This window comes from Zootoca vivipara, chromosome 1 (assembly GCF_963506605.1).
Source record: "Zootoca vivipara chromosome 1, rZooViv1.1, whole genome shotgun sequence".
Lineage (NCBI taxonomy): Eukaryota > Metazoa > Chordata > Lepidosauria > Squamata > Lacertidae > Zootoca > Zootoca vivipara.
Window position 1 is genome coordinate 41,676,281 of NC_083276.1, and position 24,565 is coordinate 41,700,845.

General features: G+C 43.8%; 2 protein-coding genes across 4 annotated transcripts; one reads left to right on the forward strand and one right to left on the reverse strand.

The window, feature by feature from the left end:
• Positions 1-307: 307 nt before the first annotated feature.
• Positions 308-10,232, reverse strand: CCDC32 (coiled-coil domain containing 32). Of its 2 annotated transcripts, none has more exons than XM_060273406.1 (4): positions 8,813-9,223; positions 6,678-6,933; positions 4,649-4,805; positions 308-3,566 (listed from the first exon to the last, which is right to left on the reverse strand). In XM_060273406.1, exons 2-4 carry the CDS (start codon positions 6,919-6,921, stop codon positions 3,425-3,427), a joined length of 543 nt encoding a protein of 180 aa, XP_060129389.1. In that variant the 5' UTR covers positions 6,922-6,933; positions 8,813-9,223; the 3' UTR covers positions 308-3,424. The 2 variants fall into 2 exon arrangements, with proteins under 2 accessions (XP_060129389.1, XP_034967081.2); XM_035111190.2 differs by lacking the exon at positions 8,813-9,223 and adding an exon at positions 9,977-10,232 and having other exon boundaries at positions 311-3,566.
• A 258-nt stretch (positions 10,233-10,490) lies between these two features.
• LOC118083113 (protein-L-isoaspartate(D-aspartate) O-methyltransferase) lies at positions 10,491-23,700 on the forward strand. 2 transcript variants are annotated; one of them, XM_035111211.2, is made up of 10 exons: positions 10,491-10,754; positions 12,899-13,063; positions 14,683-14,787; positions 15,834-15,865; positions 17,874-17,978; positions 18,664-18,784; positions 19,764-19,849; positions 20,324-20,493; positions 21,259-21,296; positions 23,182-23,700. In XM_035111211.2, the coding sequence occupies exons 2-10, from the start codon at positions 12,952-12,954 to the stop codon at positions 23,277-23,279; spliced, it is 867 nt and encodes a 288-aa protein (XP_034967102.2). In that variant the 5' UTR covers positions 10,491-10,754; positions 12,899-12,951; the 3' UTR covers positions 23,280-23,700. The 2 variants fall into 2 exon arrangements, with proteins under 2 accessions (XP_034967102.2, XP_034967109.2); XM_035111218.2 differs by lacking the exon at positions 21,259-21,296 and having other exon boundaries at positions 10,495-10,754; positions 23,182-23,697.
• The last annotated feature ends 865 nt before the right edge of the window (positions 23,701-24,565 follow it).

Consider the following 24,565-nt stretch of genomic DNA (forward strand, 5'->3'; position numbering starts at 1 on the left):
GTTATCTCCCGCTTGGACTACTGCAATGCGCTCTACGTGGGGCTACCTTTGAAGGTGACCCGGAAACTGCAATTAATCCAGAATGCGGCAGCTAGACTGGTGACTGGGAGTGGCCGCCGGGACCACATAACACCGGTCCTGAGAGATCTACACTGGCTGCCAGTACATTTCCGAGCACAATTCAAAGTGTTGGTACTGACCTTTAAAGCCCTAAACGGCCTCGGTGCAGTATACCTGAAGGAGCGTCTCCACCTCCATCATTCTGCCCGGACACTGAGGTCCAGCACCGAGGGCCTTCTGGCAGTTCCCTCGTTGCGAGAAGCCAAGTTGCAGGGAACTAGGCAGAGGGCCTTCTCGGTGGTGGCGCCAGCCCTGTGGAACACCCTCCCAACAGATGTCAAAGAGGGAAAAAACTACCAGATTTTTAGAAGACATCTGAAGGCAGCCCTGTTCAGGGAGGCTTTTAATGTTTAATAGATTACTGTGTTTTATTTTTCTGTTGGAAGCCGCCCAGAGTGGCTGGGGAAACCCAGCCAGATGGGCGGGGCATAAATAATAAATTATTATTATTATTATTATTATTATTATTATTATTATTATTATTATTAAGGTACCCCTGACCGTTAGGCCCAGTCACAGACGACTCTGGGGTTGCGACGCTCATCTCGCTTTACTGGCCGAGGAAGCCGACGTTTGTCCGCAGACAGCTTCCGGGTCATGTGGCCAGCATGACTAAGCCGCTTCTTGTGAACCAGAGCAGCACATGGAAACGCCGTTTACCTTCCCGCTGGAGCGGTACCTATTTATCTACTTGCACTTTGACGTTCTTTCGAACTGCTAGGTGTGCAGGAGCAAGGACCGAACAATGGGAGCTCACCCCATCATGGGGATTCAAACTGCCGACCTTCTGATCGGCAAGCCCTAGGCTCTGTGGTTTAGACCACAGCGCCACCCACGTCCCACCAGGAGCATAACTGAGCATAAGAAGGCAGGCAGGTGGACTTGGAGGAATCTGAGGTTGGTGGGGCAGCACCACATTTTCCCTAATGGATCCGCCTCCGCTAGTTCTTGCTGTTCCTTAGTTTAAATTTGCCTGTTCCTAATCCTTTCCACTTAATCGTTCCCTCTTTCTACTTCTTTCTCAGGTCCCGATGCCTCCTTTTCATAGGATTATAGGACTGTAGAGTTACAAGGGACCCTGAGGATTATCTAGTCTGACTCTTTGCAATGCAGGAATCTCAACTAAAGCATCCATGACAGATGGCCATCCAACCTCCAAGGAAGGAGAGCCCTATCCTTTTAATTCACTGGGAAAGGGTGTGTGTGTGTGTTCCTAACTCCTCTACGCTCTGTATAGAGCCCATTGCACTGACGACACTAAATAAAGACAGCAAACTTTAAAAGCCTCAGTTCTGAAATCACATGTTCTTCTATCACAACACAAAACAATGTGAAGAGCCACAGAGGTACATCACTTATACAACAGGCAAACATGTTTTGATGGATCAAGACAGAAGTCAGTGAAACTCAATTTTTAAAAGGCATATTAACTACCCAAATAGACAACCTAGAGACTATCCCACCAATGTGACAGCAATATATGCAGTTCACCATCCATAACATATTATCAGAGCAGAAAAACTCAGAGGGAAGCGAAGCATATAATGATGGGAAATAATAAAATGCAAACTTCCCCAATTTTGAGATGTTTTGTCTAACAGATTTCCGGATTATTTCAGCAAAACTGCAATTTTGGAGAGGAGGCAACCACAGCACACATTTCCAAATACTTCAGAAACACACATACCTACTTGCATACTTTAACTGTGCTATGCGAATTTTTTTCAGGTTCGGTATTTCCTATTTTGCCATGTTGGCTTGCCAGCATTGCCAAACCCAATTCAGCTATTGCTTTGTTACCTTTTTTTTTAAAAGCACTCTGAGACCAGTGAAGTCACTATATGGCCATTCATACATAACAACATCACCAATGGCAAACAAAAATATTCAAACCGAGTTTGCCCTCGATGATATCGCCGTGCAATCATATCCGATTGTTTGCATTATTGCAACTCCACTGTTTGCAAGAAGCAAAAAGTCAATGAGGGGAAAATGGCACAAAAGCAGCAACTGGCCTGGGCTGCTACATATGTTGAAAGGTATCAGGGAAGGGAGCAGTGAAGGGCTATGGATGGCCACGGAGTAAGGGAACGTAATGAAAATGAAGTCAGGGCATGACATGTGGCTGCAGTGCAAACATTTTCACCTCCTTTTGCATGCACTGACACACACAAAACACACACAAGTGAATAGGGAGTAAAAAGCTTAATGAAATACACCCTCCTTTTCCAGCTCACCACTGATTTCATACTTGGTCTTATTTATGCCAATTAAATTCCTACAGTTTTAATTCCATATTGTTTCGGAATACATTTTTCTTTTCTTCTTGCAGCAAGGGAAACTGAGAATAAAGAAGAAAGCATGGATATTCTATTAGCTGGAAAAAATTCTTGGGGAAATCAGATCTCATGAATGGCAAAGCAAAGTAGCTCCATTCCAGAAGAGTTTTAAATTCAGTTTTAAGAAAATAACTACATGAACTACTACACTTTTCAATTCAAGACCTGATTGCTTGCAAGGACAAAGACATCAATTTTAACAAAAAGAGGGCTGTGGTTTTTTGTTTTTTCCCCAGTAGAAGACGCTTCATCTCTTTAAGACTGAAACTGCATGTAAAATGTAGTGGTGTGTATTTTATCCCCCAATTTTTTTCTTCTTCCTAAAACCAAAAGCAAAGGTTGCCAAGATCACTCAAAACTGCACCCACGGTTGCTTTTCACTTCACAGAGGAAAAGATACAGGCACGCTTGGGCTTTAAAAAAAAAGTTGGGAAAAGAGATACACACGAGTTTCAGTCTTAGAAGTCATACATTTGGGGATTAAATGCTGTAAGGAAAGGAATGTTTCCACGTACTGAAATTTGAGAGTACAATTTTCTGCACAGTCCACTGCAGTGCGAGGTGACGAATTGTCTAAAATAATGCAGTTTACGAGATCTGTGTACATGCAAGTCCTCCAAAAAGAATACAACAAAAACCTCTGGGGATGATGCAGACCCAAAGAAAAGAGACCATAAAGGAGAAGAGCGAAGCAAATGGATGAACTCTTCCCTCCCATGCCTGACTCCAGTCCATCTCATTATCCAAAGATTATATCCGCTGCCTTTTATGTTCAGTCATCTTAGTAGATTCTTGCATACGACTAGATTTAAACCTGCAACTTCAAAGCCACTGAAACTTAAGAAGTACAGTGGGTGTGGGGCAGGGAAGTGTAGTCTACCGTCACCAAGCAGTGGCACTTCCCTCCTCTTGCTGCTTTAAAAGAAACTCCACCAGTCCCCGGACTGGAGGCAAAGGTCAACATTTCACTGTTCTGCAGCCATCATCAGTTCTTCTTCTGTCTCTTGCTTCTCTATACGAGCCTCGAGCGGAATCAAATACTGCACTTCCTCGGTGCTGACGGCCACTTTCTCGGGCTGTAGCCAACGCTTCAAGTGTTCCAGGGTGCTGAGAGAAAGCAGAAAGGACAGGGAACAATAAAGAAAGAAGGCAAAAGAGGAGGATCAGCCCCCACCCCATCCCCACTAATCAGTTTGACTCTTTTCTACCTAAATGTAATGGAAGGAACTTTTGACCGTCAGATTAGAGAGGACCAAATTCAAATCCCACTCAGCCCTGAAGTGCACTGGGTGACCCTGCGCCACTCACTCTCTCAGTCCAAGCTACCCTACATCTTACGATAGCCTTAGGAAAGGTTCGGGTTTGGGCTAAACTCCAAAGGTTTAGGGAATTCTGTGACAAGCAGCTATTGAGGGACATCTATTGGTTCAGCGTAGGTCCTCTCCAGAGAGGGCAGACTGCAGATAGGAGAGTCCCTTGTTCCCCTATGAAGAAACACACAGAAAACTAGCACAGAGAGAAATGGCTCAGCTAGAACAGTTCTCCAGTGGACTAGTTTTCTACATGACGGGAGTTTTCGACCTAGAGCAGAAACAGAAGAATACACAGACCGTAGGAATTAGGGGAAAGTCTCCTCTAGGATCAGACTAGCAGGGCAATCCAAACCCAGACCAGGCAGTAACAGGGAGTGGTAGAGACACCACTAGATCTTGTCACTCACATCAATTGAGGCAGAAGGCAGTGCGGGGGGCAGGCAAATTGCTGCACCGGGCCATTGGCCAACAAGTGTTGGCAATGGGGCTGGCTCAGGATCCAGTGGGTCTCAGTTCAGATCAGCCCATCTACTGCCTGCAGTAGCCCCAGGCAGTAAATGCACCACACCTGCACATTTGGCAAGTGGAATGGAGTTCCACGCCAGCAGAGTGATGCTGGTATCACTTTATGGGGGTGGTGTAGCAGAGGGTGTCTAATCCAACCCTGCTTCCCCACAGCACAAAGGGGTTTTTCCAGTCTGTGCATGATCAGAAAAACAGCCTAGTGTGTTTTGACCTGAGCCCTGGCACTGAAAACAGTGCTGAGGGCAAACTGTGGCTTGAATTAAGAACAGCCCTTATTCCATAAGGGGTGCGCACTTCTATAAGACGTACACTTCAAAAGCCGCTGCATGAATAAAAGCCTCATTGAATTACCTCTCATCAGATTCAGTTCCCTCCGTGTAAAAGTCAGACTCGGACTTCTCCTGAAGAAACCTGTCCCAGCATTCTTTCTTCGCCTGAGAAAGAGTATGCAGCATGTCTTTGGAGGTCACCTCCTGCGACAAACCCTTTATTCTCATCAATCTTCTCTCTAGAGGGGGGGGGGGAGAATCACACAAGTGTGGCCAAGGTATAATCAGGAATTTTCAATCCAAACCATTTCATGGCTTTTCGTATGAATTGCAAATCACCATTTAAGGTGGGGTGACTAACCTGTGGCTGTCCATTGTTGCTGGACCACCAGTTCCCATCATCCCTGACTATGGGCTGCGTTGTGTGGGCCTAATGGGAGTTGGAACCCAACAAGATCTGGGGTGGATGAGCACAGCTTGGGCTAGGGCTGGGCGATATACCGTCCAAAACTGGTTTGAAGTCCATATCGTGATATCTAGGGTTGCCATATGTCCAGGAAAACCTGGACATGTCTTCTTTCGGGGGCCAACATGCCCATCTGGGCAGATTTTTGCATTTTAAAGGAAATATCCAGGGTTTTTTGGTTTTTCTGGGCTTCAGCTTGGGCAACCCAGGCTCGGGCACAAGAGGGTGGCACTTTTTCCTCGGCTCAGGCTGGCCTTGGCTCGGGCTATCCTCTTTCTTGCTCTTCAAGATATGTCAACCCTATTGTTGGTTTCATAATTTTGGACCGGGCAATATATATCGCAAATCATGGTGTGCGTGTGTGGGTGGGTGCTATGCAAAAAGCACGATGAGGGAAGAAGCCAGCCAATGCCTCTACATAGTTCCATCTTTATTTCAGGCATCGTGATATATTAGTATATTGCGATGTTTAGCTGGTGATATAGCACGATGTTGAAAACCAGGTATTGCCCAGCCCTAGGTTGGGCACCTCTGACTGAAAGTCTCCATTTTACCACAGTGTTATATTAGAGATTTCTCTTCCATGTCCTGACTTTTGCTCATTTTAATTTTGTCAGAGAATTGGTAAAAAAAAAAAAGAAAGAACTATCATGCAACGCCTCACTAAACTACTTTTTCCTCCACTGCCCACTCATGTTCTCATTCCCAAACCCACAATAAAAATGGAAATCAGAAATGGTTCTGCATTAAATCTGTATCTACACTAAAATAAACAATAGAAGTACATTTCGTTCTAGGTTAAGGATCACCGCTCACCCATCTGCCTACAAATATTTGAAAGGAGAGACTCAACTGAAATTATTGGGTGCAGAGCACACAAGCAAGAAGTTTAATGGAAGTCTTCACGTTCTTGTTCTGGAAATTTAGCTGCAGCAAATTCTTTTCTTCTCCCAGCAGAACACTAGATGGATTATATTCCTCTCTCGCTGCACAAGTTATTGGAAAGAACAATCTAATATACTCTTCAGAGTTTTATGCAGGAATAAATTAGACGAAATTGGGCAAAGGTTTTCTCTCATACATTGCCTGCTTCTGTTAAGTATCAAGAAAGTAATTGCCTTATCATTCCAGTGCTCTTAAAAATAAATTGTAGAACCTTTCTGAAGTCTTGAGAAGATCCAAAAATGTACAGGAGAGACTGAGATCAATGATTTACACAAAAAGTAACAATGGTCACAGATTTTCAGGCCATGTCCACCTACTGTGGAACAGATCCATCGTCTTTAACAGGCATAGGCAAACTCGGCCCTCCAGATGTTTTGGGACTACAATTCCCATAATCCCTGACCACTGTCCTGTTAGCTAGGGATCATGGGAGTTGTAGTCCCAAAACATCTGGAGGGCCAAGTTTGCCTATGCCTGGTCTTTAACATACAATTCTGGACTGAATGGATTTTTAGTCCAAAAGCCTTGATTTTCAGCTGATCAAAACACTAATACTTGCTGTTTGGGATTAAATGCATACAAATGGAACAACCCCCCCCCTCCTGTCATGTTGCAGTATTAATAATTATAATTACTACTCTCAAAGGTTAGGTATTGACTGCAACAAATTCTCCAACTCAGCAGCTCCCAATATACTGACCTAAAGATGCCAAATAGGCATCAGAATCCTTCAGTGGTGCCCAGGGCTTCATGCTTTCTTGGAAAGTGGTGCTCATGACTTCATTCTGACTTTCTGCATGAACGTAAGCATCTGTGAACGAATCTGCAAATGCATTGCTTGACTCATCATTCTTGTCTGGATGTGGCAGGGATGAACAGATTTCAGCCCAGAGGTCCTGGCTGGAAATCGTGACTATGGAGTCGATACTTTCAATCATTATCATGATGGAGAAATCCTGGGGTGGGGAAATATGTAGTTTATGATACAATGCATACATCTATACATTTCCTCCCTCTTCTATCCTATAAAGATGAGAAGCCTAGGGATTTTCAGTTCTCATTTAAAACAAAACAAACAAACAAAAACAAACACAAAAACCAGAACTCAAACTGCTCAAAGACTACTGAGTGCTTGTAAAAATCCAGGCACCTAAACATTTTGGCCTAACAAGTGGCACCCTCTACAGAGATCAGCTTCATCTTTCTATCTCCTAGAATGCCCAGCTGGTGCCTAAATTTTTGCAAATTTTACATATTCCTGTTTCCATGCAAAGGATTAGGCTGTAGGTACAGAGTGGTTTTTGTTTTGGAAGAGTTAAGGCATCGTGCTTATGTTTTGGATCTCAAGCTGAAAGTTACAGCTTGAAGTGCTTTTCTGAAGCTGCAATCCCATACCCACTTACTTGGGAGTTAGGCCCAAGAAAGTCAATGGTACATAGATATGGGTAGACATGTGTAGGATTGCACTACAGTATAAGTGAACTTGCCTCGGTTTAGTAAAATTACTGATGCCAGGCCGCAATGTCATGCACAGAGGTTGTCCCTGTTCATCTTCCCTTTTAAAATCTTTAAAACTTTTAAAAATCTAAAACAAGATCTGTGTCCCAGGTAATAGCCTGAATAGTCTCTTCAGGTGCAATCTTCATCGGTTCCAATATACAGTAGCATGTCTAGGGAAAATGTCATGCATATGGAGGGTGGATCTGAGCAGACATAGCTGATCTGGTATATGTCACAGACTGAAACAAAATAAACTGTGGGATGGTTTAAAATATGTATTAATTAACTGCTGTGGTTGCTTAAATTGTTGAGATATAATGAATATTCTAACGCACTGCAGGGGGTTGGACTAGATGACCCTTGGGGTCCCTTCCAATTCAACAGTTCTATGATTCTAATTCTCTCAGTTAAGACTGTAAGCTAAGTGATTGGGAAATAACTTAGAATCTTTCACCTGAATCTCAAAAGCACCATAACAGTCTGGCACACAGTGTTGGAAATGACTTAAGAGGCATATAAATGGCTAAAATAAATAAATAAATAAATAAAAGTATTTAGAGAATTGGGGTGGGTTTGGGAATCAGTTTAGAAGCATCAGTTTGTAGGGGAGGGAGGAGTGCTGAAAGAAATAACAAGTAAAAAACAAGATTAAAGCTGGGGTATAGGAAAAGAATGGGGTTTATGCTAAAGAACACTTAATGTAACAGCCCAGATGGTTGTCAAGCCAGGTTATTAAACTAACAAAGGAACAAAGGAAGGAATGGAAGAGCTGAGTGAAAGGGCACAAGGCTTGTTCATATATTGGTTTATCAAGCCAAGATACGATCATTCAAACTCTCCCAACATTTAGACAGAGGAATATTTTGGAAAGAGAAAAGTACATGTATTTCACCATGTATTTATATGTGTTTGAATCCCATGGTTCATGTGTTGCTGTGGTAGATGACAGGAAGCTGTTTGTTCTTTAATGTAGGAAGTTACAGTGAGAGTGATGGTGGTGAATGCACAGGATTGGGGTGGGGGTGTCAGTGAAGTGCCCTACCTCAGCAAGGTGGAAAGTCACTGAGAAAATTGCCAGTGTCTGTTTCACTATATAGAAACATAAAACGGACACTGACATGTAAAAAATACCCAGGACAATCAGGAGCCCCTGATTGCTAGAAAAAGGACTACAACAAGGGAGCACAGAAAACTCGGGACCGTTCTAAATTAACAACTTTAAATGTCTGGCCAACCAACCAACCACAAGGTTCAGGGCCAGTTCACATAAGCATGTCTAGGAAATAGGGATATTCCATAGGCAGACCATCAGATTTGGCAAACCATCCTACATACCAATAGAGAAATCACTCTCCAAATATGAATCTTTAGGTAGGCAAAAGGAGGAAGGTATCAGCAGGCTTGGAGGAAACTTCAAGGTGTGCAGCCATACGAAAAACATTTAGGGAAAAAATCTAAACGGTAGGAATAACAGGAGAGGCTTTATTCAGCATAGACCTCAGCAAGTGTAACTGCCGCATTCTGGGCAGAGTTAGCAGAATGAGAAGTCTACACATACGCAGAAGGGGCAAACTAGGTGTATGTGCAAAGCAGAAATGTCTTTATGTGGCTGCTTGTACTTCTTGTGACAGGGAAACCAAAGAAAGCCCAACAAAGACTGATCATGCTCAGTAGGCACACTTAATACCAACTGATAGGAGTGGGAAGGACACATAAAAAACTAGCAGAATGGATTATCCTGATTTGGGGGGGGGGGGGGTGACAAGCACCCTGATCGGTATTCCACACACTGCTGCAGTGTTAAGAGTTTTGCTCTTGTATCGCAGCGTATACCGGGAAACCAGAATTAAACGCAGAACAGGACATCTGCTACCGGTATTTCTAAAGGACGATCGCGCCTGTCTACATGTGATGTGTCGTGTGTATGTTTTCATTACCCGCGTTTCGCATGTACATGTTACAGCTATAGTCAAAATAGTAAAGTGCTAAGCGATCTGCTATTTTCGTTGATGTGAAGCAGCAGGTTGGGAGTAAGGCGGGGGGGGGGAGCCACAGCCACATCTACTTCCCCGGGTCGCTGTGAGCAGGCCAGGCGTCTGCCACTGTACTTGGGGCACAAGAACGTCCAAGTGCACAGACCTGGGATCCGGCTGCGCACGAGATAAAACCAATAGCACACCTGGGACAATAGGGCAAGGGAATAAAATCATATTTCATCATCACCACCACCAAGAAAAAGTGGGCGCTTTTGCAATAATAAATTTGGAGCCAGGACACACCTGCTGTGTGTGTGTTTGCGGCGGCGATGACATTCTGAGGAATCCTGAGAGCAGCTCTTTGTATTAAGGTCAGGAGACCAAACGCGCCTGGCGGGAGAGGCCTCTCATGGTGGCTTTTCCAGGTGGTCCCCTGCCTCCCCTGGGGCCTATGGGATCCGATGCACCCGCATCCCCCCACCCCGTGCCGGTGTCCCCTCCTGCGCCCCTCCTGCTCGCCTACCTGGACAGGCTGAGGCTGCTCTGCCTCCTCCGTCGCTTTCAGAGTCCACAAAGGGCAGAAGTCTCGGGAGCCAGGAAGGGCGGGGCGGTGAGCGAGCGAGCGAGCGAGGAACCGACTGTTGTCCCAAACTGGCCAATCAGTGAACAGAGCACAGCTTTCCCGGTACCATAGGCTGCGGAGAGATACCAATCACCACCGAAGCTTGGCAGGTAGCAAAGAAGAAGGCTGAATGGTTCGCAAACAAGACTTCCGGTTCCCTTGACAAACTCAGTAGGTGCGGGGTAAGAACGGTGGAGAAAACTCGAAGCAGGCTGCTAACGGGGAAAACAAACAACCCCGGGTGGTGTTCCTAAAGCATGCCCGTGGAGTTCAGGGAAATAACCTCTGGAGGCAGGGCGCTGCGGGCGTGACTATTTCAGAGCAGAGGAACCAGAAGGACCTGTCGGCTTTATCGCTACGCCATTGACAATTTTGCACGGACATGCCCCCACCCCTCAGACCCCTGCCTACCCAGAACCGGAAGTGAGGATATCTTCATTTTATCCGATCTCTTTAGGAACCGTCGCTTCCTCCGGGCGGAAGTTACTGATCGGCGGCTTCTCTCCCGCTTACGTAACAACGTAAACAACAGCAGGCCTCAATTACCCCAATTACCCCAATTACCTCAATTACAGTACAGTACTGTACTCTCAAATGCTGTAATAAGCAGCTGCTGCTGAAAGAGGAGGAGCTAGGAGGGCGAGAATGCGAGTTCGGAGGACTTAGTGCGACTGCGCAGGTGAGTCCGCCTTTTAGTGGGAGGGGTGGGATCCTGGGGACGGGGTCCTGAGTCCTGCAGAAGGTGTGCCGGGGAGGGTGGTTGCGTGTTCCGACGCTTTGGTTCAGTCTGGGAAGCGGGAGTGGTACTCGAGCCTGAGCTGCCTTTTAGGAGACTGCATTCTGCTCTCTCTCCTCCTGGCGCTTGGGAGGATCAGAGGGGACCATCAGAAGAGAAGAGGAGCCCAGCCCAGCCAACCTCCTCTTAGCGGAAAGGAGCCTTGCATATGGGCTCTTCCCTTCCCCCACCTTCCCCATCATAAGACACCAAGGGAGGCGGGTTGGCTCTTGTGTTGAAGTGCCTCTTTTTATGCTCATTTTTAGTGGGGTGGACCTTTCCTTTTATTATTATTTTTAAATATATATATATATTCATTTTATAGTAACACAAAACAAACACATACAAACACAACATACCAATAACAATAACAATCAAACAAAAATATAAATTCTCATTTTCAAATTAATTTCCTAAACATGTTATGGTGACTTCCTCTAATCCCTCCTAGCTGAGTTTTATTATACCTCATCTTTAGCAGTTTTCAAAAACTCAGCTTTAACCATAATTTATATTTTATCCTAACCTTAACCTTTTCTCATTATTTTCTTAATTCCATTACCACTAATTTTCATACATACTAATCTCTACTTCTACACCTACAGCCTATAACAACTTCCAAATATATTCCAAAATTCAAATATTACAATATTTTTAAATCTTAAATTTCTTCCTTTTATTATTTATCAGTACTGCCCTTCATCCAATGCCTTGTTTTTGCTTTTAGACACATGCTTTGAGGAACAAATATTTATGTTTGACTATTGTCATAACATTGTGGTACCATTAAAGGCTAGCCCATATATTATGGCATTGGGTTTTGTGGGCAGCAGTCCATTTCCCTCAGATGTATGATGTGTCGTAAGTTACAGGTAGATATTTATGTTGGTGGAAATTGCAATCAGTGTGGTTAGAAGGAAATGCAATGAAAAAAAAAGGCCAAGTGAGATAATTGTTATTTATGTGAACACACACAAGAAAGTTGGCAACCCATACAAACGGATTGGTAATGCATGTAATATTTTATACACATAGTATTTTAAAAATCCATTTTCCCATTTGTTCTACAAGTTGATGTATTGTAAGTCAGTGATATAACTCTGCAGACAATTACACTTTCACGGGTTTTGGGATGGTGTGCCTGTACTTGCTTACAGACACAGCCCAGTCTCTACAAAAAAAATGAATAGATGAGCACTATTGCAAATTATTTCACTTGTTAGCTTAACCTGCCTGCTCCCCTTTACTGGCCCTCCCTGCCGTGTTTTACTCCCTGGCCATGTGAGGCGGCTGCCTTGGACAACACATCTTGAGTCCCATTAATGGGCAGCAAAGTGGCTGTTATATTTTATAATTTTATTTTATAATGTTACAATTATTATTGCAGTCTTGCTGCCAGGAAGGAGGGGTTTGTAGGATTTTCTGCTTCACGTGCCAAAATAGATTTGATTGCCATTGGCTGCAATACGCTCTGATTGTAGCGAGGAGGACATGCTGTGCACTGCTATGTGCCGCTTGGCCTGAGGCAGTAAAATATCTTGGTCAACTCCTTACATTTATCAGTGTCCTTAGTTTGTATTTATTTTTGTCACTGTGACAACAAATTTTACTTATTTATTAATACATGTGTATTCCACCTTTCCTTCCAAGGAGCTCAAGGTGGTGTAGACCCTTCTTTATCTGCATACTCAGTGAGTTTTATAACTGAGTGGGGATTTGAACCTGAGTTTTCCAGAAGCTAGTCTAATACTCTAATCTCTCTTCTAACTTCTTGGACTGGTGGTTTTTTTTTTTAAAAAAAAAACTTATTAGCATTGGTTGCTGTGGACATTTTGTGGAACTAAATCATATGGCACAAGCAGTACTTTTATTGACATCAAACCGCCTGTTAGTGTTTGACTTAGACGGCAAATGTGTATTCCAGATTTCCCTGTATTGCATCTGTGCATCTATTCTTAATCTTGGCTCCTTGTGCGTGTGGAGGATTTGGTTTCTATGAGGCGTTACATGATCTTGCTCTAAATATAAAAGGAACCTTTCTCTCTTAGGTTCATTGTGACTGGCTGGTCAGGCTTGGGAATCCCCTGCACATTTTTATGGGATGAGCTGTACGCTGCCTTGCGCTACCTTGCTCATGGGACTCCTGCTGACAAGAACCATGGCCTGGACCTCGACTGGGAAGACACATGCGGAACTGATCAACAACCTTTACAGTAAGTACAAGAGTATACAGAGCAAACAGAACCAAGGACCGACAGCAGCCTGACGTTCAGGGCTCACCTCTAAAACAGCTGATGAAATGTTGGGATACTGTACATAATTAATCCTCACTTATTTTTAGCATTGTTGACTTGACAGTCTATTTCATGGAGTGGATGTCAGTGTGGAAACCTGTTTTAAAATTCTAGCTGGAGACGAGCTTTAAGATTCTGGGCTCGTGTCTGTCTGCTCTGCCTATGTGTTCAGCTGTGCAAGCAGCCGCAAATGATGCAAGAGAGAATCCATTCTAAGCATCTAATCTAAGAAAGGTTATTCTGAGCATGCAGAGGGCTCAGCTCCCCTACAGCTGAGGCAGGTAGCCATTTCTTCTAATGAGTTTCTTTGGGAATGCAATAATCCATAATTGCCATCCTCCTCGGGCTGCTTGTCTTAGATGGGCGCTTACTCAGACAGTATAGAAACCAGGAGAGTCAATCTGCCAGGGGCTATGGTGGCCATAAATAAAAGCAAAACAATTAACTGGGAACCTTTCTGTATTTGTCCATCCAAAAAATTTTAAGAAAATGAGTGCATTTTGCAAGTTGCAGTCCTGCCATTGGACCTGCTTTTCCTTGGGCTCACCCAGGACAGAGCTGCAATGTTTAGGCCAATTGTGGGGGTCTTTTCTGTGGAATGGATGATAATGTGTAAATGACACCCTAAGAGAGCACAGCATAATCTGTCCAGTCCTAGAAGTGAAATCTTAAGTCAAGTTCATTTCCCCAGTCACACTTTCCCAAGCTGCTTTATTGAATGTCAAACCCAGCTTAAAGCCCTGTCCCTGAGAACAGATCTCTTTGTGTTTGGTGTTTTTCTGTAAGGAACAGGACTGATCAGGGTTTATTTTTATACAAAGCTATCGAGAGCAATTGCTTTTTCCTCTTATTTTACATGAGGTGTAGCCAGAGACCTGAATGTGAGCCTGTTCCCAAATTGTTTAAATGAGCTGATTTCTATTCTGCGGCTCATGGAAACAGAGGGACCAATTATAATCGGGGCCAAGAACAAGCAGGGCCTCCCCTGCATCCAAATCCCTGCTTGCTATTGCTTGGTTAGAGTGGAAGGTAGAGAAGGTGGTCCATTTGTGCTGTGCCAGTTCATTGGGCCCCTTGGGGAATTTGTGGGCTTTGGGTCTAAAACCTCTGTTGCCTTACTCCTATAATGCCCTTATTTTGGGGGGGGGGTTCTACTGGCTGCCTCTGGCAGGAGACCCACTGGTAGGACCTGGGAGACCAGGGTTCAAAGCCCCACTTGGCCATGAAGCTCACTAGGTGACCTTAGGCCAGTCACTGTCTTTCTCAGCCTAACCTACCTCGCAGGGCTGTTGTGGGGATTAAATGAGGAGGGCGAGACCCATGTATGCCACCTTGAGCTCCCTGGAGGAAAAAGTGGGATAGAAATGCAATAAATAAATAAATAAATAATAAATTAAAAAACAGTGTAAATGAGTATCTGTCTTTGGGTCACAGTGCAGTAAAATTCAGTATTGAACATAAAAGTGATACTAAATATAAATAGTAATAAAAAGTATGCTGCTGTCAGCCTTATTTTCCTCTCTCATGTATTTCTGTAGAAAATGGTGTGATTAAGTCTCAGCAAGTCCTTAAAGTGCTGTTGGCAACAGACAGATCCCACTATACCAAGTATTTTCCATATATGGACTCTCCTCAGTCAATTGGTAAGAAATGTTCCTGTAGATTGCAATGTCGGTTAAAGGAAATACTGCATATTTTAGAGACCATATTGTCCATAGCATTGTCTTTTGGGAACTTGCCAAATCCTAGAATCTAAAGTCGGGAGGGATCTCAGAAGTCATCTAGCCCGGCTTCTGCTTAGATATCTCCAGCTCGCCACCTCCCAAGGCAGAATGTTTCACCCTTGAGTTAATAAGAGGCCTTCCTAACCCTTTCCCAGCATCTGTTTCCCTGCCAATTCCACTTGCTGATTCTAGTCCTGTTCTCTAGAGCAAATCCCTGTGAACAAATCTACTCCTCCTTCTACATGACGGCCCTTCAGATATTTGAAGGTGGCTGTCAGGTCTCCACTTACTCTTTTCTGGGCTAAGCATACTCAGCTCTTTCAAGCATTCTTCACAGGGCATAGTTTCCAGATCTCTTAATGATCCTGGTCACCCTGCTCTGGACACCCCCTCCTAGTTTCTCAATGTCTTCCTTAAAATGTGGCACCCAGAACAGGACTCTACCTCAGATGCAGCCTGGCCAGTGCAGAAAGCAAGTGAAACCATTATTTCTTCTCATCAGGACACGATGGCTTCTGTTCAGGCATTGGCTTTTTAGCAGCTGCATCATACTACTAACTCATTCAGCTTGTGCCAAGCCAGGTCTCCTCCGCTCTATCCTTGCACCTCCATTTGTGTGTTTTGTACCTAAATGCAGGACTTCGCCTTTATCTCTGTCAAATTCCATCGTGTTAGTTTCAGCCCAGCGTTCTAGCAGCCCAAGGACGTTTGAAGTCTTAATTCGGTAAGACTAAGAGTTGTCCTTTGTGCTTGGGCTGCAAAAGTAAGCTCTGAAAACCAGCAAAGTGGACAAAATATTCTACAGATAGTATTTCAAACTGAAAGCTGGAAATCCTTAAGTCTTTGAGCTGTCTAGGAAAACCGAAAGGGTGGATTTGTGGTGAGAAACGTACAAATCACTAGAAAATGCTCCAATTGTTGTAGTTATAATGTGAAAAGCAAACTTATCCACAGCTTTCTTTCAGGGTACAAGGCAACCATCAGTGCCCCCCACATGGTAAGACATACTTTTACATCCAATAATATACAGTACTAGCTGGCCCTGCACGCGTTGCTGTGCGTTAGTCTGTGAAATGGAGGGTAATAGTCCCCCTTCAGATCCCCCTGAGCCTCAGAGTCCCCCTGAGTTGAGGTGAGATACTGTGGAGAGGGCAGGTTTCATCCCTGTGTCTCTCCCCCCCCCCCCCCGTTCTGACCCATTACGTATCCCTGCCCTCTATTGCCCCCCCCCCACCTCCACTTGGCCTAGTCTGGAAAGCGGCCTAGTCTGCAAAGCCGAGGGGAGATATTGTAAATGGGGTGGGGGGTGGCCACTGCAAATATCTGAGGACTTAAACTGGGGAGAGAAAGTACATGGTTGTTGTTTTTAATAATAAAAAAAAGACACAGAGGCTTACAATCAGTTGTTTCTCCTAAAATAAGACATACCCATAAAATAAGTTATAGCAGGATTTCTAAGCATTACACAACACCCACTAAATTATAAAGCGAAAACCCCTCGCTGTGCCCCCAAGTGTGTGTTAGGAGAAATGATGAACGGCTGCCTAATGCTGCCAGGCGTTTATTAATGCAGCCGCCGGGAGAGGCTTTGGGCTTGGGGTGGAATGGCTGTTTCGGTGGTTGTTGGACAGTTGCTCCCCCTACCCTACGTCAGCCCATTTCCTATTTGGGCTTCTCCTCCCACCCAGGGCTCCATTCGGGATAGTATTTAAAGGGCTGTAGAGCTGAGGCCTAGTCTGTAAAATGGAGCCAAGGCCTCCTGTTTTACAGGATCTCGTGGCGGAGGCGGGGTTTGTGGGTTATCTTACCCCCCCCCCGGGCCTAGTGGAGGCCTATCAGCCTGGCAGGGCCTAATAATGGCCGACTTTCAGTTGCTTGGTTGATGATGTCCTTTTATTTGTGGGTGTGGCTTAGATTTCACAGGAAGGGAGGGGGTGTACTGTGGGAAGAATTCCACTTGAGGGCGCTGTTTGACTTGGTGGAAGAGCGGGTCAAATCCTGCCAAGGTGTGTGATTTGAGGTTTTTCATGTCCCCTACAACCCTTGGGGAGTGGCCTGGATCGCTGTGTCAAAATTTCAGGACGATCGGTCAAGCGGTTACGGAGAACATAGCGGCCGTCAATTTCAAGATTTTTACATTTATATATATATATAGATATGCCTTGATAGCGTTCAGTGGTTGAGAAAGCACAAAGGTCATGAACCATTGCAGCTGCCTTTGTTGTTGTTGTTTAGTCGTTTAGTCGTGTCCGACTCTTCGTGACCCCATGGACCATAGCACGCCAGGCACTCCTGTCTTCCACTGCCTCCCGCAGTGCCGAGTCAATTCATTGGTTCATCTGCCCGAGCGCTGTTTTCTCTGGTTAGCGATGGTACTGGCTTTAGGCAATCTTCTGTGGTCCTGGTGCCTGTGATCCCCTGAATTGGTGACGATGGCGAATTCTTTCTGCTAGGCATTGGCTGAACAATCCTGTGTGCTGCATAGTTGTGTGTAAACAAGCCCACTGGTTTTTTGGTGGCCCCAAACCCCTCAGAGCTTAGGACAGCTGTTCCTTGCTTCATTCAGGAATACAGGTTGCACTCACTGCTGGCTGGCTATCAGGTCAGAGATGTCCTACTCATCATGGGGCAGAAGTCTCAGGCCCTTCTCCTCCCTTTCCATGACTGCTGCTGAGGCTTTGAAGCCACCAGGAGCTGGAAAACTTGCAGGCCCTCTCAGTCTCACCCCACCCTTTGCATATCATCTACGCTCCTTGGGAGCAAGCGGCCTAGCCGTTTCTTCTCCACTCTCTGTGTGCCTCTATTGCAAACTTTAACATGCCTAGAAATGCACTGGAGAGATTCCTCAGCTGAAATATCTGTAGGCGTCACCTTGGCAGAAGCAGCCTCTAAATCTTTAGTCGGACTGTATATCTTAACCATCCTGCTTCTTGTTGCCTTTTGGCAAGGGGATCGTGAAAGGTGCTGGTGTGGGAAGAGTGAAATATGGTTGCTTTCTCCCACAGCATGCCCATGCCCTTGAGTTACTGAAGGACCAGCTAGTGGAAGGAGCAAAGGCGTTGGATGTCGGATCAGGAAGTGGATACCTCACAGCTTGCTTTGCAAGGATGGTAAGCAGAATGGAAATTGAGAGGAAATCCTTTTTTTCCCTTTTTGGCTAAAAATGTCTACTTGTAAAGTTTACCTTCTTAAAAAACACATGATCTTATGCATATGTTTGGTGTTGCTTCTCTGTAGAGAAGCATTTGACTGTTGAAAATTATTGAATTTGGATAAATTGCAAGGGGTCCGCTGAATTGAATTTTAGTTTTAACACAATTTTAACAAAAGCAACAAGAAACGCCTCTTTACATATAGAATTCTGAAACTATTCCTCCACTCCCCTGCCAAGTAAATTGCCTAGCACCAGAGGGGAAATAGAACGAGGCTGCAGTCCTATACACAGCTACTTGGGAGTAAGTTTCATTAATTCAACGTGACTTAGTTCTGAGCAGGCATGCATATAATTGTACTATCAGATTTTCTTCCATCGGAATTGGCCAATTAGCACATTTAATGTTCACATGGAATGCAGGAAAGGTAAAATTGTAAGAATAACTGTAAAGGGACTGTTTCTTTTCAAGGTAACCAGTCATTGGAACTATCCTTCTGTCATTCTAAAACTGAATGGTGAAATAATTGGATAAAAATGATCAGGCATTGCAAAAATAGAGAACCTCTCTGTTCTCTCAGATAGTTTTGTTTGAGTACCCGGTAGCAACATAGATTTGAAGCACATGTGGCATCTCTTGACAGGTGGGTCCCACAGGGAAGGCAGTGGGAATCGAACACATTGAACAGCTGGTTCATGAGTCCATCCAAAACATCAACGAAGATGACCCCTCTTTGTTGAGTTCTGGCCGAGTGAAACTTCTAGGTGAGCATTGGTATCCTTGTTGCAAATTTCTGTGCTGGTAAGCTGGAAGCCCTTCACACTTGTGAAAACTTTACTTAGCAGGAATGGTTTTGGCCTAGCAATAACCCTAAGATTTGTTTCGTGGAAATAAATGAACAAGCTACTGCAGAGGATTGCCCATTTAGAGCTAGTTTTCCAAGGCTGCAGTCTTAAGCACGCTTGCATACTTGGGAATAAGCACTATTGAGTGCAATGCTTCCAAGTAACCACACACAGGATTGCAATGTACAGTAGAAGTATATTTTTGTAATGCAGCCTTCCCAGCCTGAAGCCCTCCAGACTACAACTCCTATTGGTCCCAGTCACACGACCATTGGTCAAGGATAATGGGGATTATGGTCTGAAAGACCCCTGGAGGGTTAGGTCCAGTCAAAGGCAACTATGGGGTTGTGGTGCAGGAGCCAGTATTTGTCCACAGCCAACTTTTCTGGGTCATGTGATCAGCATGACTAAACCGCTTTTGGCACAACGGGAAATCGTGACGGGTGCCCAGAGTGCATGGAAATGCCATTTACCTTCCCGCCTTAGTGGTACCTATTTATCTACTTGTACTGGTGTGCTTTTGAACTGCTAGGTTGGCAGAAGCTGGGACAGAGCAATGGGACCTCACCAACATCACACGGATTTGAACCGCCGACCTTCTGATTGGCGAGCCCAAGAGACTCAGTGGTTTAGACCACAGCGCCACCCACGTCTCTTTAGCTCTGCTTTCCCAAATCTACCTAACCTTGGTAATATCAAAGAGCACGGTTCTCTTTTTTTAGGTCTCTCACTATGGTTATTATACTTCATTTTGATACCCCCAGTGCCAGCATAATCTGCATACAAGTCTTCCTTGCACGCAGGTGCCAAGTGAAAGGAAAGGCAAAGGAGAAGTGTATAGGAGAAGCTGCCATCTGAACAAGAACCTTCACTGCACGTTCTATTTCTCTCTCCACAGTTGGGGATGGCAGAAAGGGGTATCCTGAAGAAGCCCCTTACGATGCCATCCATGTAGGAGCAGCTGCACCCACAGTGCCAAAGGAGGTAAGAGAGAAAGTTCCCTGTCTCTTTCCTCTCAGCTCTGGCTTGGAACCTTTTTGAAGCGGTTAATTTACTAAGTCTAGAAGACGGTTGTGAAAAAAGTGTAACAATATGTTTCAGCTGTTATCATAAGGAAAGAGGACTAAAACTGAATAGAACAGAGACAATGTTTTACATACTGAAATCTCTGATGGCCTGGAGATTTGACCGTGTTTCTATTGACATGAGGGGTTAGAAAAATGGTTCACTCTTGGCACTTCTCAGCAGGCAAAACATCACACAGAGAGTGTTTAGGTATAAGTGAGTAGCAAATGTGTTGCCATTTTTATTTTATTTTATTTTGGAAATGACCGCTTTTCATGGACTAGTTCAAGGGCCAGAGAACAGTGTTCAGTTTGTCTTTCTTCCCTTTTGTGTGTATGTGGAAACGTTTTCTTTCTGTTTTGCCTTATTGCTCTTATTGATTCTTACTACTAGTTGCTGAATGAGCTGAAACCAGGAGGACGACTAATTCTGCCCGTAGGGCCAGAGGGTGGAAACCAGGTTTTGATGCAGTATGACAAAACCAAAGACGGGCAGATTGTGGAAAAGCAGCTGATGGGTGTGATATATGTCCCTCTGACAGACAAAGAGAAACAGTGGCCTCGGTAAATAAGCTCCTATCCTCTTGTGTTCCAAGGCATTGCTGGATAAAAGCTCACTTTCCCCACAGTTACAACACTACTAAAAAGAGAATCCCTATCACAGGGTATGTTTATTAGTCAAAGATACTAATATGCTGTGAGCAACTTTGTAGTGAAACCATATTTTTAAAAACTGTGTATTAATTGTTAGTGTTTATAACAATTAAAAACTGCAGTTCGAAAGCACGTCAAAGTGCAAGTAGATAAATAGGTATCGCTACAGTGGGAAGGTAAACGGCGTTTCCGTGCGCTGCTCTGGTTCGCCAGGAGCGGCTTTGTCATGCTGGCCACATGACCTGGAAGCTGTACGCCGGCTCCCTCGGCCAATAAAGCGAGATGAGCGCTGCAACCCCAGAGTTGGACACGACTAGACCTAATGGTTAGGGGTCCCTTTACCTTTTTATTCTCTTAAAACAGAGAGTAAATGTCTTGGGAAACATACAGGGAGTAGGAACCTTTGTCCCATGGACCAAATGTGGTCATGTTTGTCCCATGAGTCCATTTTTTTCAGATCACACCCACTGGTCAGACCAAAAAGTTTCCCCACCCCAATACAGAGGTAACAGTGTTCTTTTTCCCCCCCAAAATTTTTTTATTCATTTTGTAATAACACAACATAAACAAATAAAAACATTATACAACACAACACTAACAAATAAACAAGCAAACAATACAACAAAAACAATACTAGAATTTCTTAATTGTACATCTCTTTTCTTAATATTTTAGGGTGACTTCCTCATGTCCCCCCCTTTCTGTGCTTCATTGTAAGTCATCTAAATCATATTTTTTTACATTGTATATTTTATCTAAACATAATTTCTTACATCATCTATTCAATTCATTTCTATAAATTTTTTACTTACTAACCACTACTACTACACCTACAGCCTATAACAACTTCCAAATATGATCCAAAATATCAAATATTGCAATATTTTTGAAGTATATTTTTGAAGTATATTTTAGATTTCTTCCAATCTTCTTCCACCGACTCTTCTCCCTGGTCATGCAGTCTCCTGGTCAGCTCAGCCAGTTCCATAAAGTCGGTAACAGTGTTCTTTTTTAGGCTAAGTAACACTGTGATTCCAGGCACTTTTTCAAGAAAGCTCAATTGAACAAAGCTTATTTTTCAGTAAGTTTGTGGACGCAGGTGGCGCTGTGGGTTAAACCACTGAGCCTAGGGCTTGCCGATCAGAAGGTCAGCGGTTCGAATCCCCGCGACGGGGTGAGCTCCCGTTGCTCGGTCCTAGCTCCTGCCAACCTAGCAGTTCGAAAGCATGTCAAAGTGCAAGTAGATAAATAGGAACCGCTACAGCGGGAAGGTAAACGGCGTTTCTGTGTGCTGCTCTGGTTCGCCAAAAGTGGCTTTGTCATGCTGGCCGCATGACCTGGAAGCTGTACGCCGGCTCCCTCAGCCAATAATATGAGATGAGCGCTGCAACCCCAGAGTCGGTCACGACTGGACCTAATGGTCCTTTACCTTTAAGCTTATTTTTCAGTAAGTTTGTGGTCTTCTCACAGGCATCTGGTTGTGAGAACATGATTCTAGACTAGATGGGACACTGACCTGATCCAAGAGGCTCTTTTTATGTGGATTTGTTTGTTTATTTATTTATTGCATTTACCACCCACCTTTTTCTTCAAGGAGCTCAAGGTGGTGTACATAGTGTCCCGTCCCCCCAATTTAATCTCCATAACAACCCTGTGAGACTGGGTGTTTAAAAAATGATATTCAACTGCAGTCAGACATAATGGCTAATTGTGGTTTAATTAAACCAGGATGTAAATGCCAAGGAAGTGGGGATGACGGGACACTGAACTATGGCAAGCCAAGAGCTGAGTTTCCAAACCGGGTTATTATAGCTAAACTGTTATTGGGCAAGAGAAAGCCAGTGTTTCCATTAGCCCTTGTTCACAGGGAAAATATAAGACCAAGTAGTGATTGTACTGTGCCTCGTGATACATGGGATAAGGAAAACTGTACAGTATTGCCTCTTGTAAACACAGATGAATTCGTAGAATCTATGTTAAAAAATCAGTCAGAATATATATTTAAAAGGCCCACAAACATCAATTTTGAAGGTCAAAACCCTGAAACAGGTCCATAATATTTGGCCCAAGAAGATCCAGCATCTGTTAAGGGCATTTAATACAAATGATGCTATTGGCATGATCCTTCCCTGTGTGGATGCTTTGCTGACATGCAGAGACAACACCCACAAATGGCTATTTATTCCCACTTCTATATTAAAACAATGTTTTTATATCTGAAGTTTAGAAAATCTACATTGCCCTTTCCCAATATTTATGTCACTTCCCAACATTAAGGTCTTATTTTTCTAAATGAAGAGTAAAACTCCTGAATCAAATTAATTGCAGAGCCATCATTTTCTTGGTGTGATCAAGTCATCATAGATATCTGCATGTTAACCTAATGGCATTTCCCTTTTTATCTGTGATTTCATTAACTGCTTATATTATGGTCTCTACCACAGCTGTATATATTAACTTTGAGAAAGCTCAAGGCAAGGAATACCATTTCAATTTGGGCAATATTTTCATCTCTCTAGCTAAGTGCGAACACTTGATTTTTGCAAAAATATATTCATGTATGTTTATATTAATTGTCAATTGTCTCTCTTTCTTTAGGGGTGAACTTTAAAGATCTTAAATCACTTTTAAAGGATCTTTGGAAAACCTGTGAACTATGTTTGGAAAGAATAGGCATTCTTATGCCGCGTAGATGAATGCATAAGGCTCTGCTTCTTAAATCGACTTCTTTAATACTATTAAAGATAACAACTCTTGTAATGTGAGGGAAGCTAGGATCAGTCCTTTCCACCAGACTAATAGATTCATTTCCTGTTAACTCTAAGAACTCTTGGAATTGGAAAGCAAAGCAGAGTGATAGGTTCAAGACTGAGAACTAGCATCAGTCCAGCTGTTTCATAGGATACAATAAAAATCCTGCATGCAGAAGCAAAAGAAAAAGTTGAGGTGGGTGTTTATGCAAAATATGCCTTTTTATTATGCAAGGAAGCAATCCTTATGTGGCTGTCTGCTGTTGGGAGAATAATTTAATTGGTCTTCTACTTCTGAAAAAGGGCATAACTGAAAATAGCCCGCAATTGTAACATCTCAATCTAATAAACTAATGAACTTGGATCTTGCTTTCCTTCTTTGTTTTTACTATTACACTCATAATACAATTTGTCCTGCTGGATGAGGCTTGTCCTCAAGCATCTGTTTTCATCAGTGGCCACCCATCTGTTTAAAATCTCACATGTAAGTCAGGATACCTGTTTGTTCTTACCATTTGGTATTTGAAGGTGTATTGTCTCTGCTCATGGAGGAGGGAATACTGCTACCCACCAAGCTAATACCATCACCCCGCAGCTTGTACATATTGTCATCTGTAAGGTTGGATCTTCTTGCTATTTAATACTGAATAGCAGTGGGCAGCGTTTTGACATCTTGTGCTGTGCCAGAAATGTATGACTCAATACAGAATGGTGTGTGTGTATTTCTTCTTCTTTGGCAATCACTCATAGCCGAGTACCGTAAGATTGTCTTCCATGAACACGGGCTTAACAGTGAGTCCATAAATGACTTTGGAGACCAATTCTGGATCCACAAGTCCTTCCACAGTGTCAGACATAGGTTTCCAGGCAAGAGTTGATCACGGTGAGGGTTTGCCAAACATGTCTTCCTCTTAGCACGTTACTCCCTTTCATCCTGAGTTTGATAAAGGCTGTTCTCCAATTGGAGCGCTTGCAGGCAAGTGTTTCCCAGTTGTCGGTGTTTATACTACGGTACATCATTTTATATTTCCCTTGAGTCTTTAAGCTTCTTTTGTTGACCACCAGCATTACGCTTTCCATTTTTAAGTTTGCAATCGAGTAGTTGCTTTGGAAAAAGATAATCAGGCATCTGCACAACATGACCAGTCCAACAAAGTTGATGTTTAAAAATCAATGCTTTGATACTGAGATCCAGCGCCGAGGGCCTTCTGGCGGTTCCCTCGCTGCGGGAA

Excerpts from the sequence above, each read along its gene's own strand:
- CCDC32 (XM_060273406.1), bottom strand. The coding sequence starts at position 6,921 with ATGATAATGATTGAAAGTATCGACTCCATAGTCACGATTTCCAGCCAG. Across the intron at positions 4,806-6,677 it reads TGCCTATTTGGCATCTTTAG|AGAGAAGATTGATGAGAATA; the intron begins GTCAGTATATTG and ends CCCCCCCTCTAG. Across the intron at positions 3,567-4,648 it reads GGAACTGAATCTGATGAGAG|CACCCTGGAACACTTGAAGC; the intron begins GTAATTCAATGA and ends GCTTTCTCTCAG.
- LOC118083113 (XM_035111211.2), top strand. The coding sequence starts at position 12,952 with ATGAGCTGTACGCTGCCTTGCGCTACCTTGCTCATGGGACTCCTGCTG. Across the intron at positions 17,979-18,663 it reads CAGCTTGCTTTGCAAGGATG|GTGGGTCCCACAGGGAAGGC; the intron begins GTAAGCAGAATG and ends ATCTCTTGACAG. Across the intron at positions 19,850-20,323 it reads CACCCACAGTGCCAAAGGAG|TTGCTGAATGAGCTGAAACC; the intron begins GTAAGAGAGAAA and ends TCTTACTACTAG.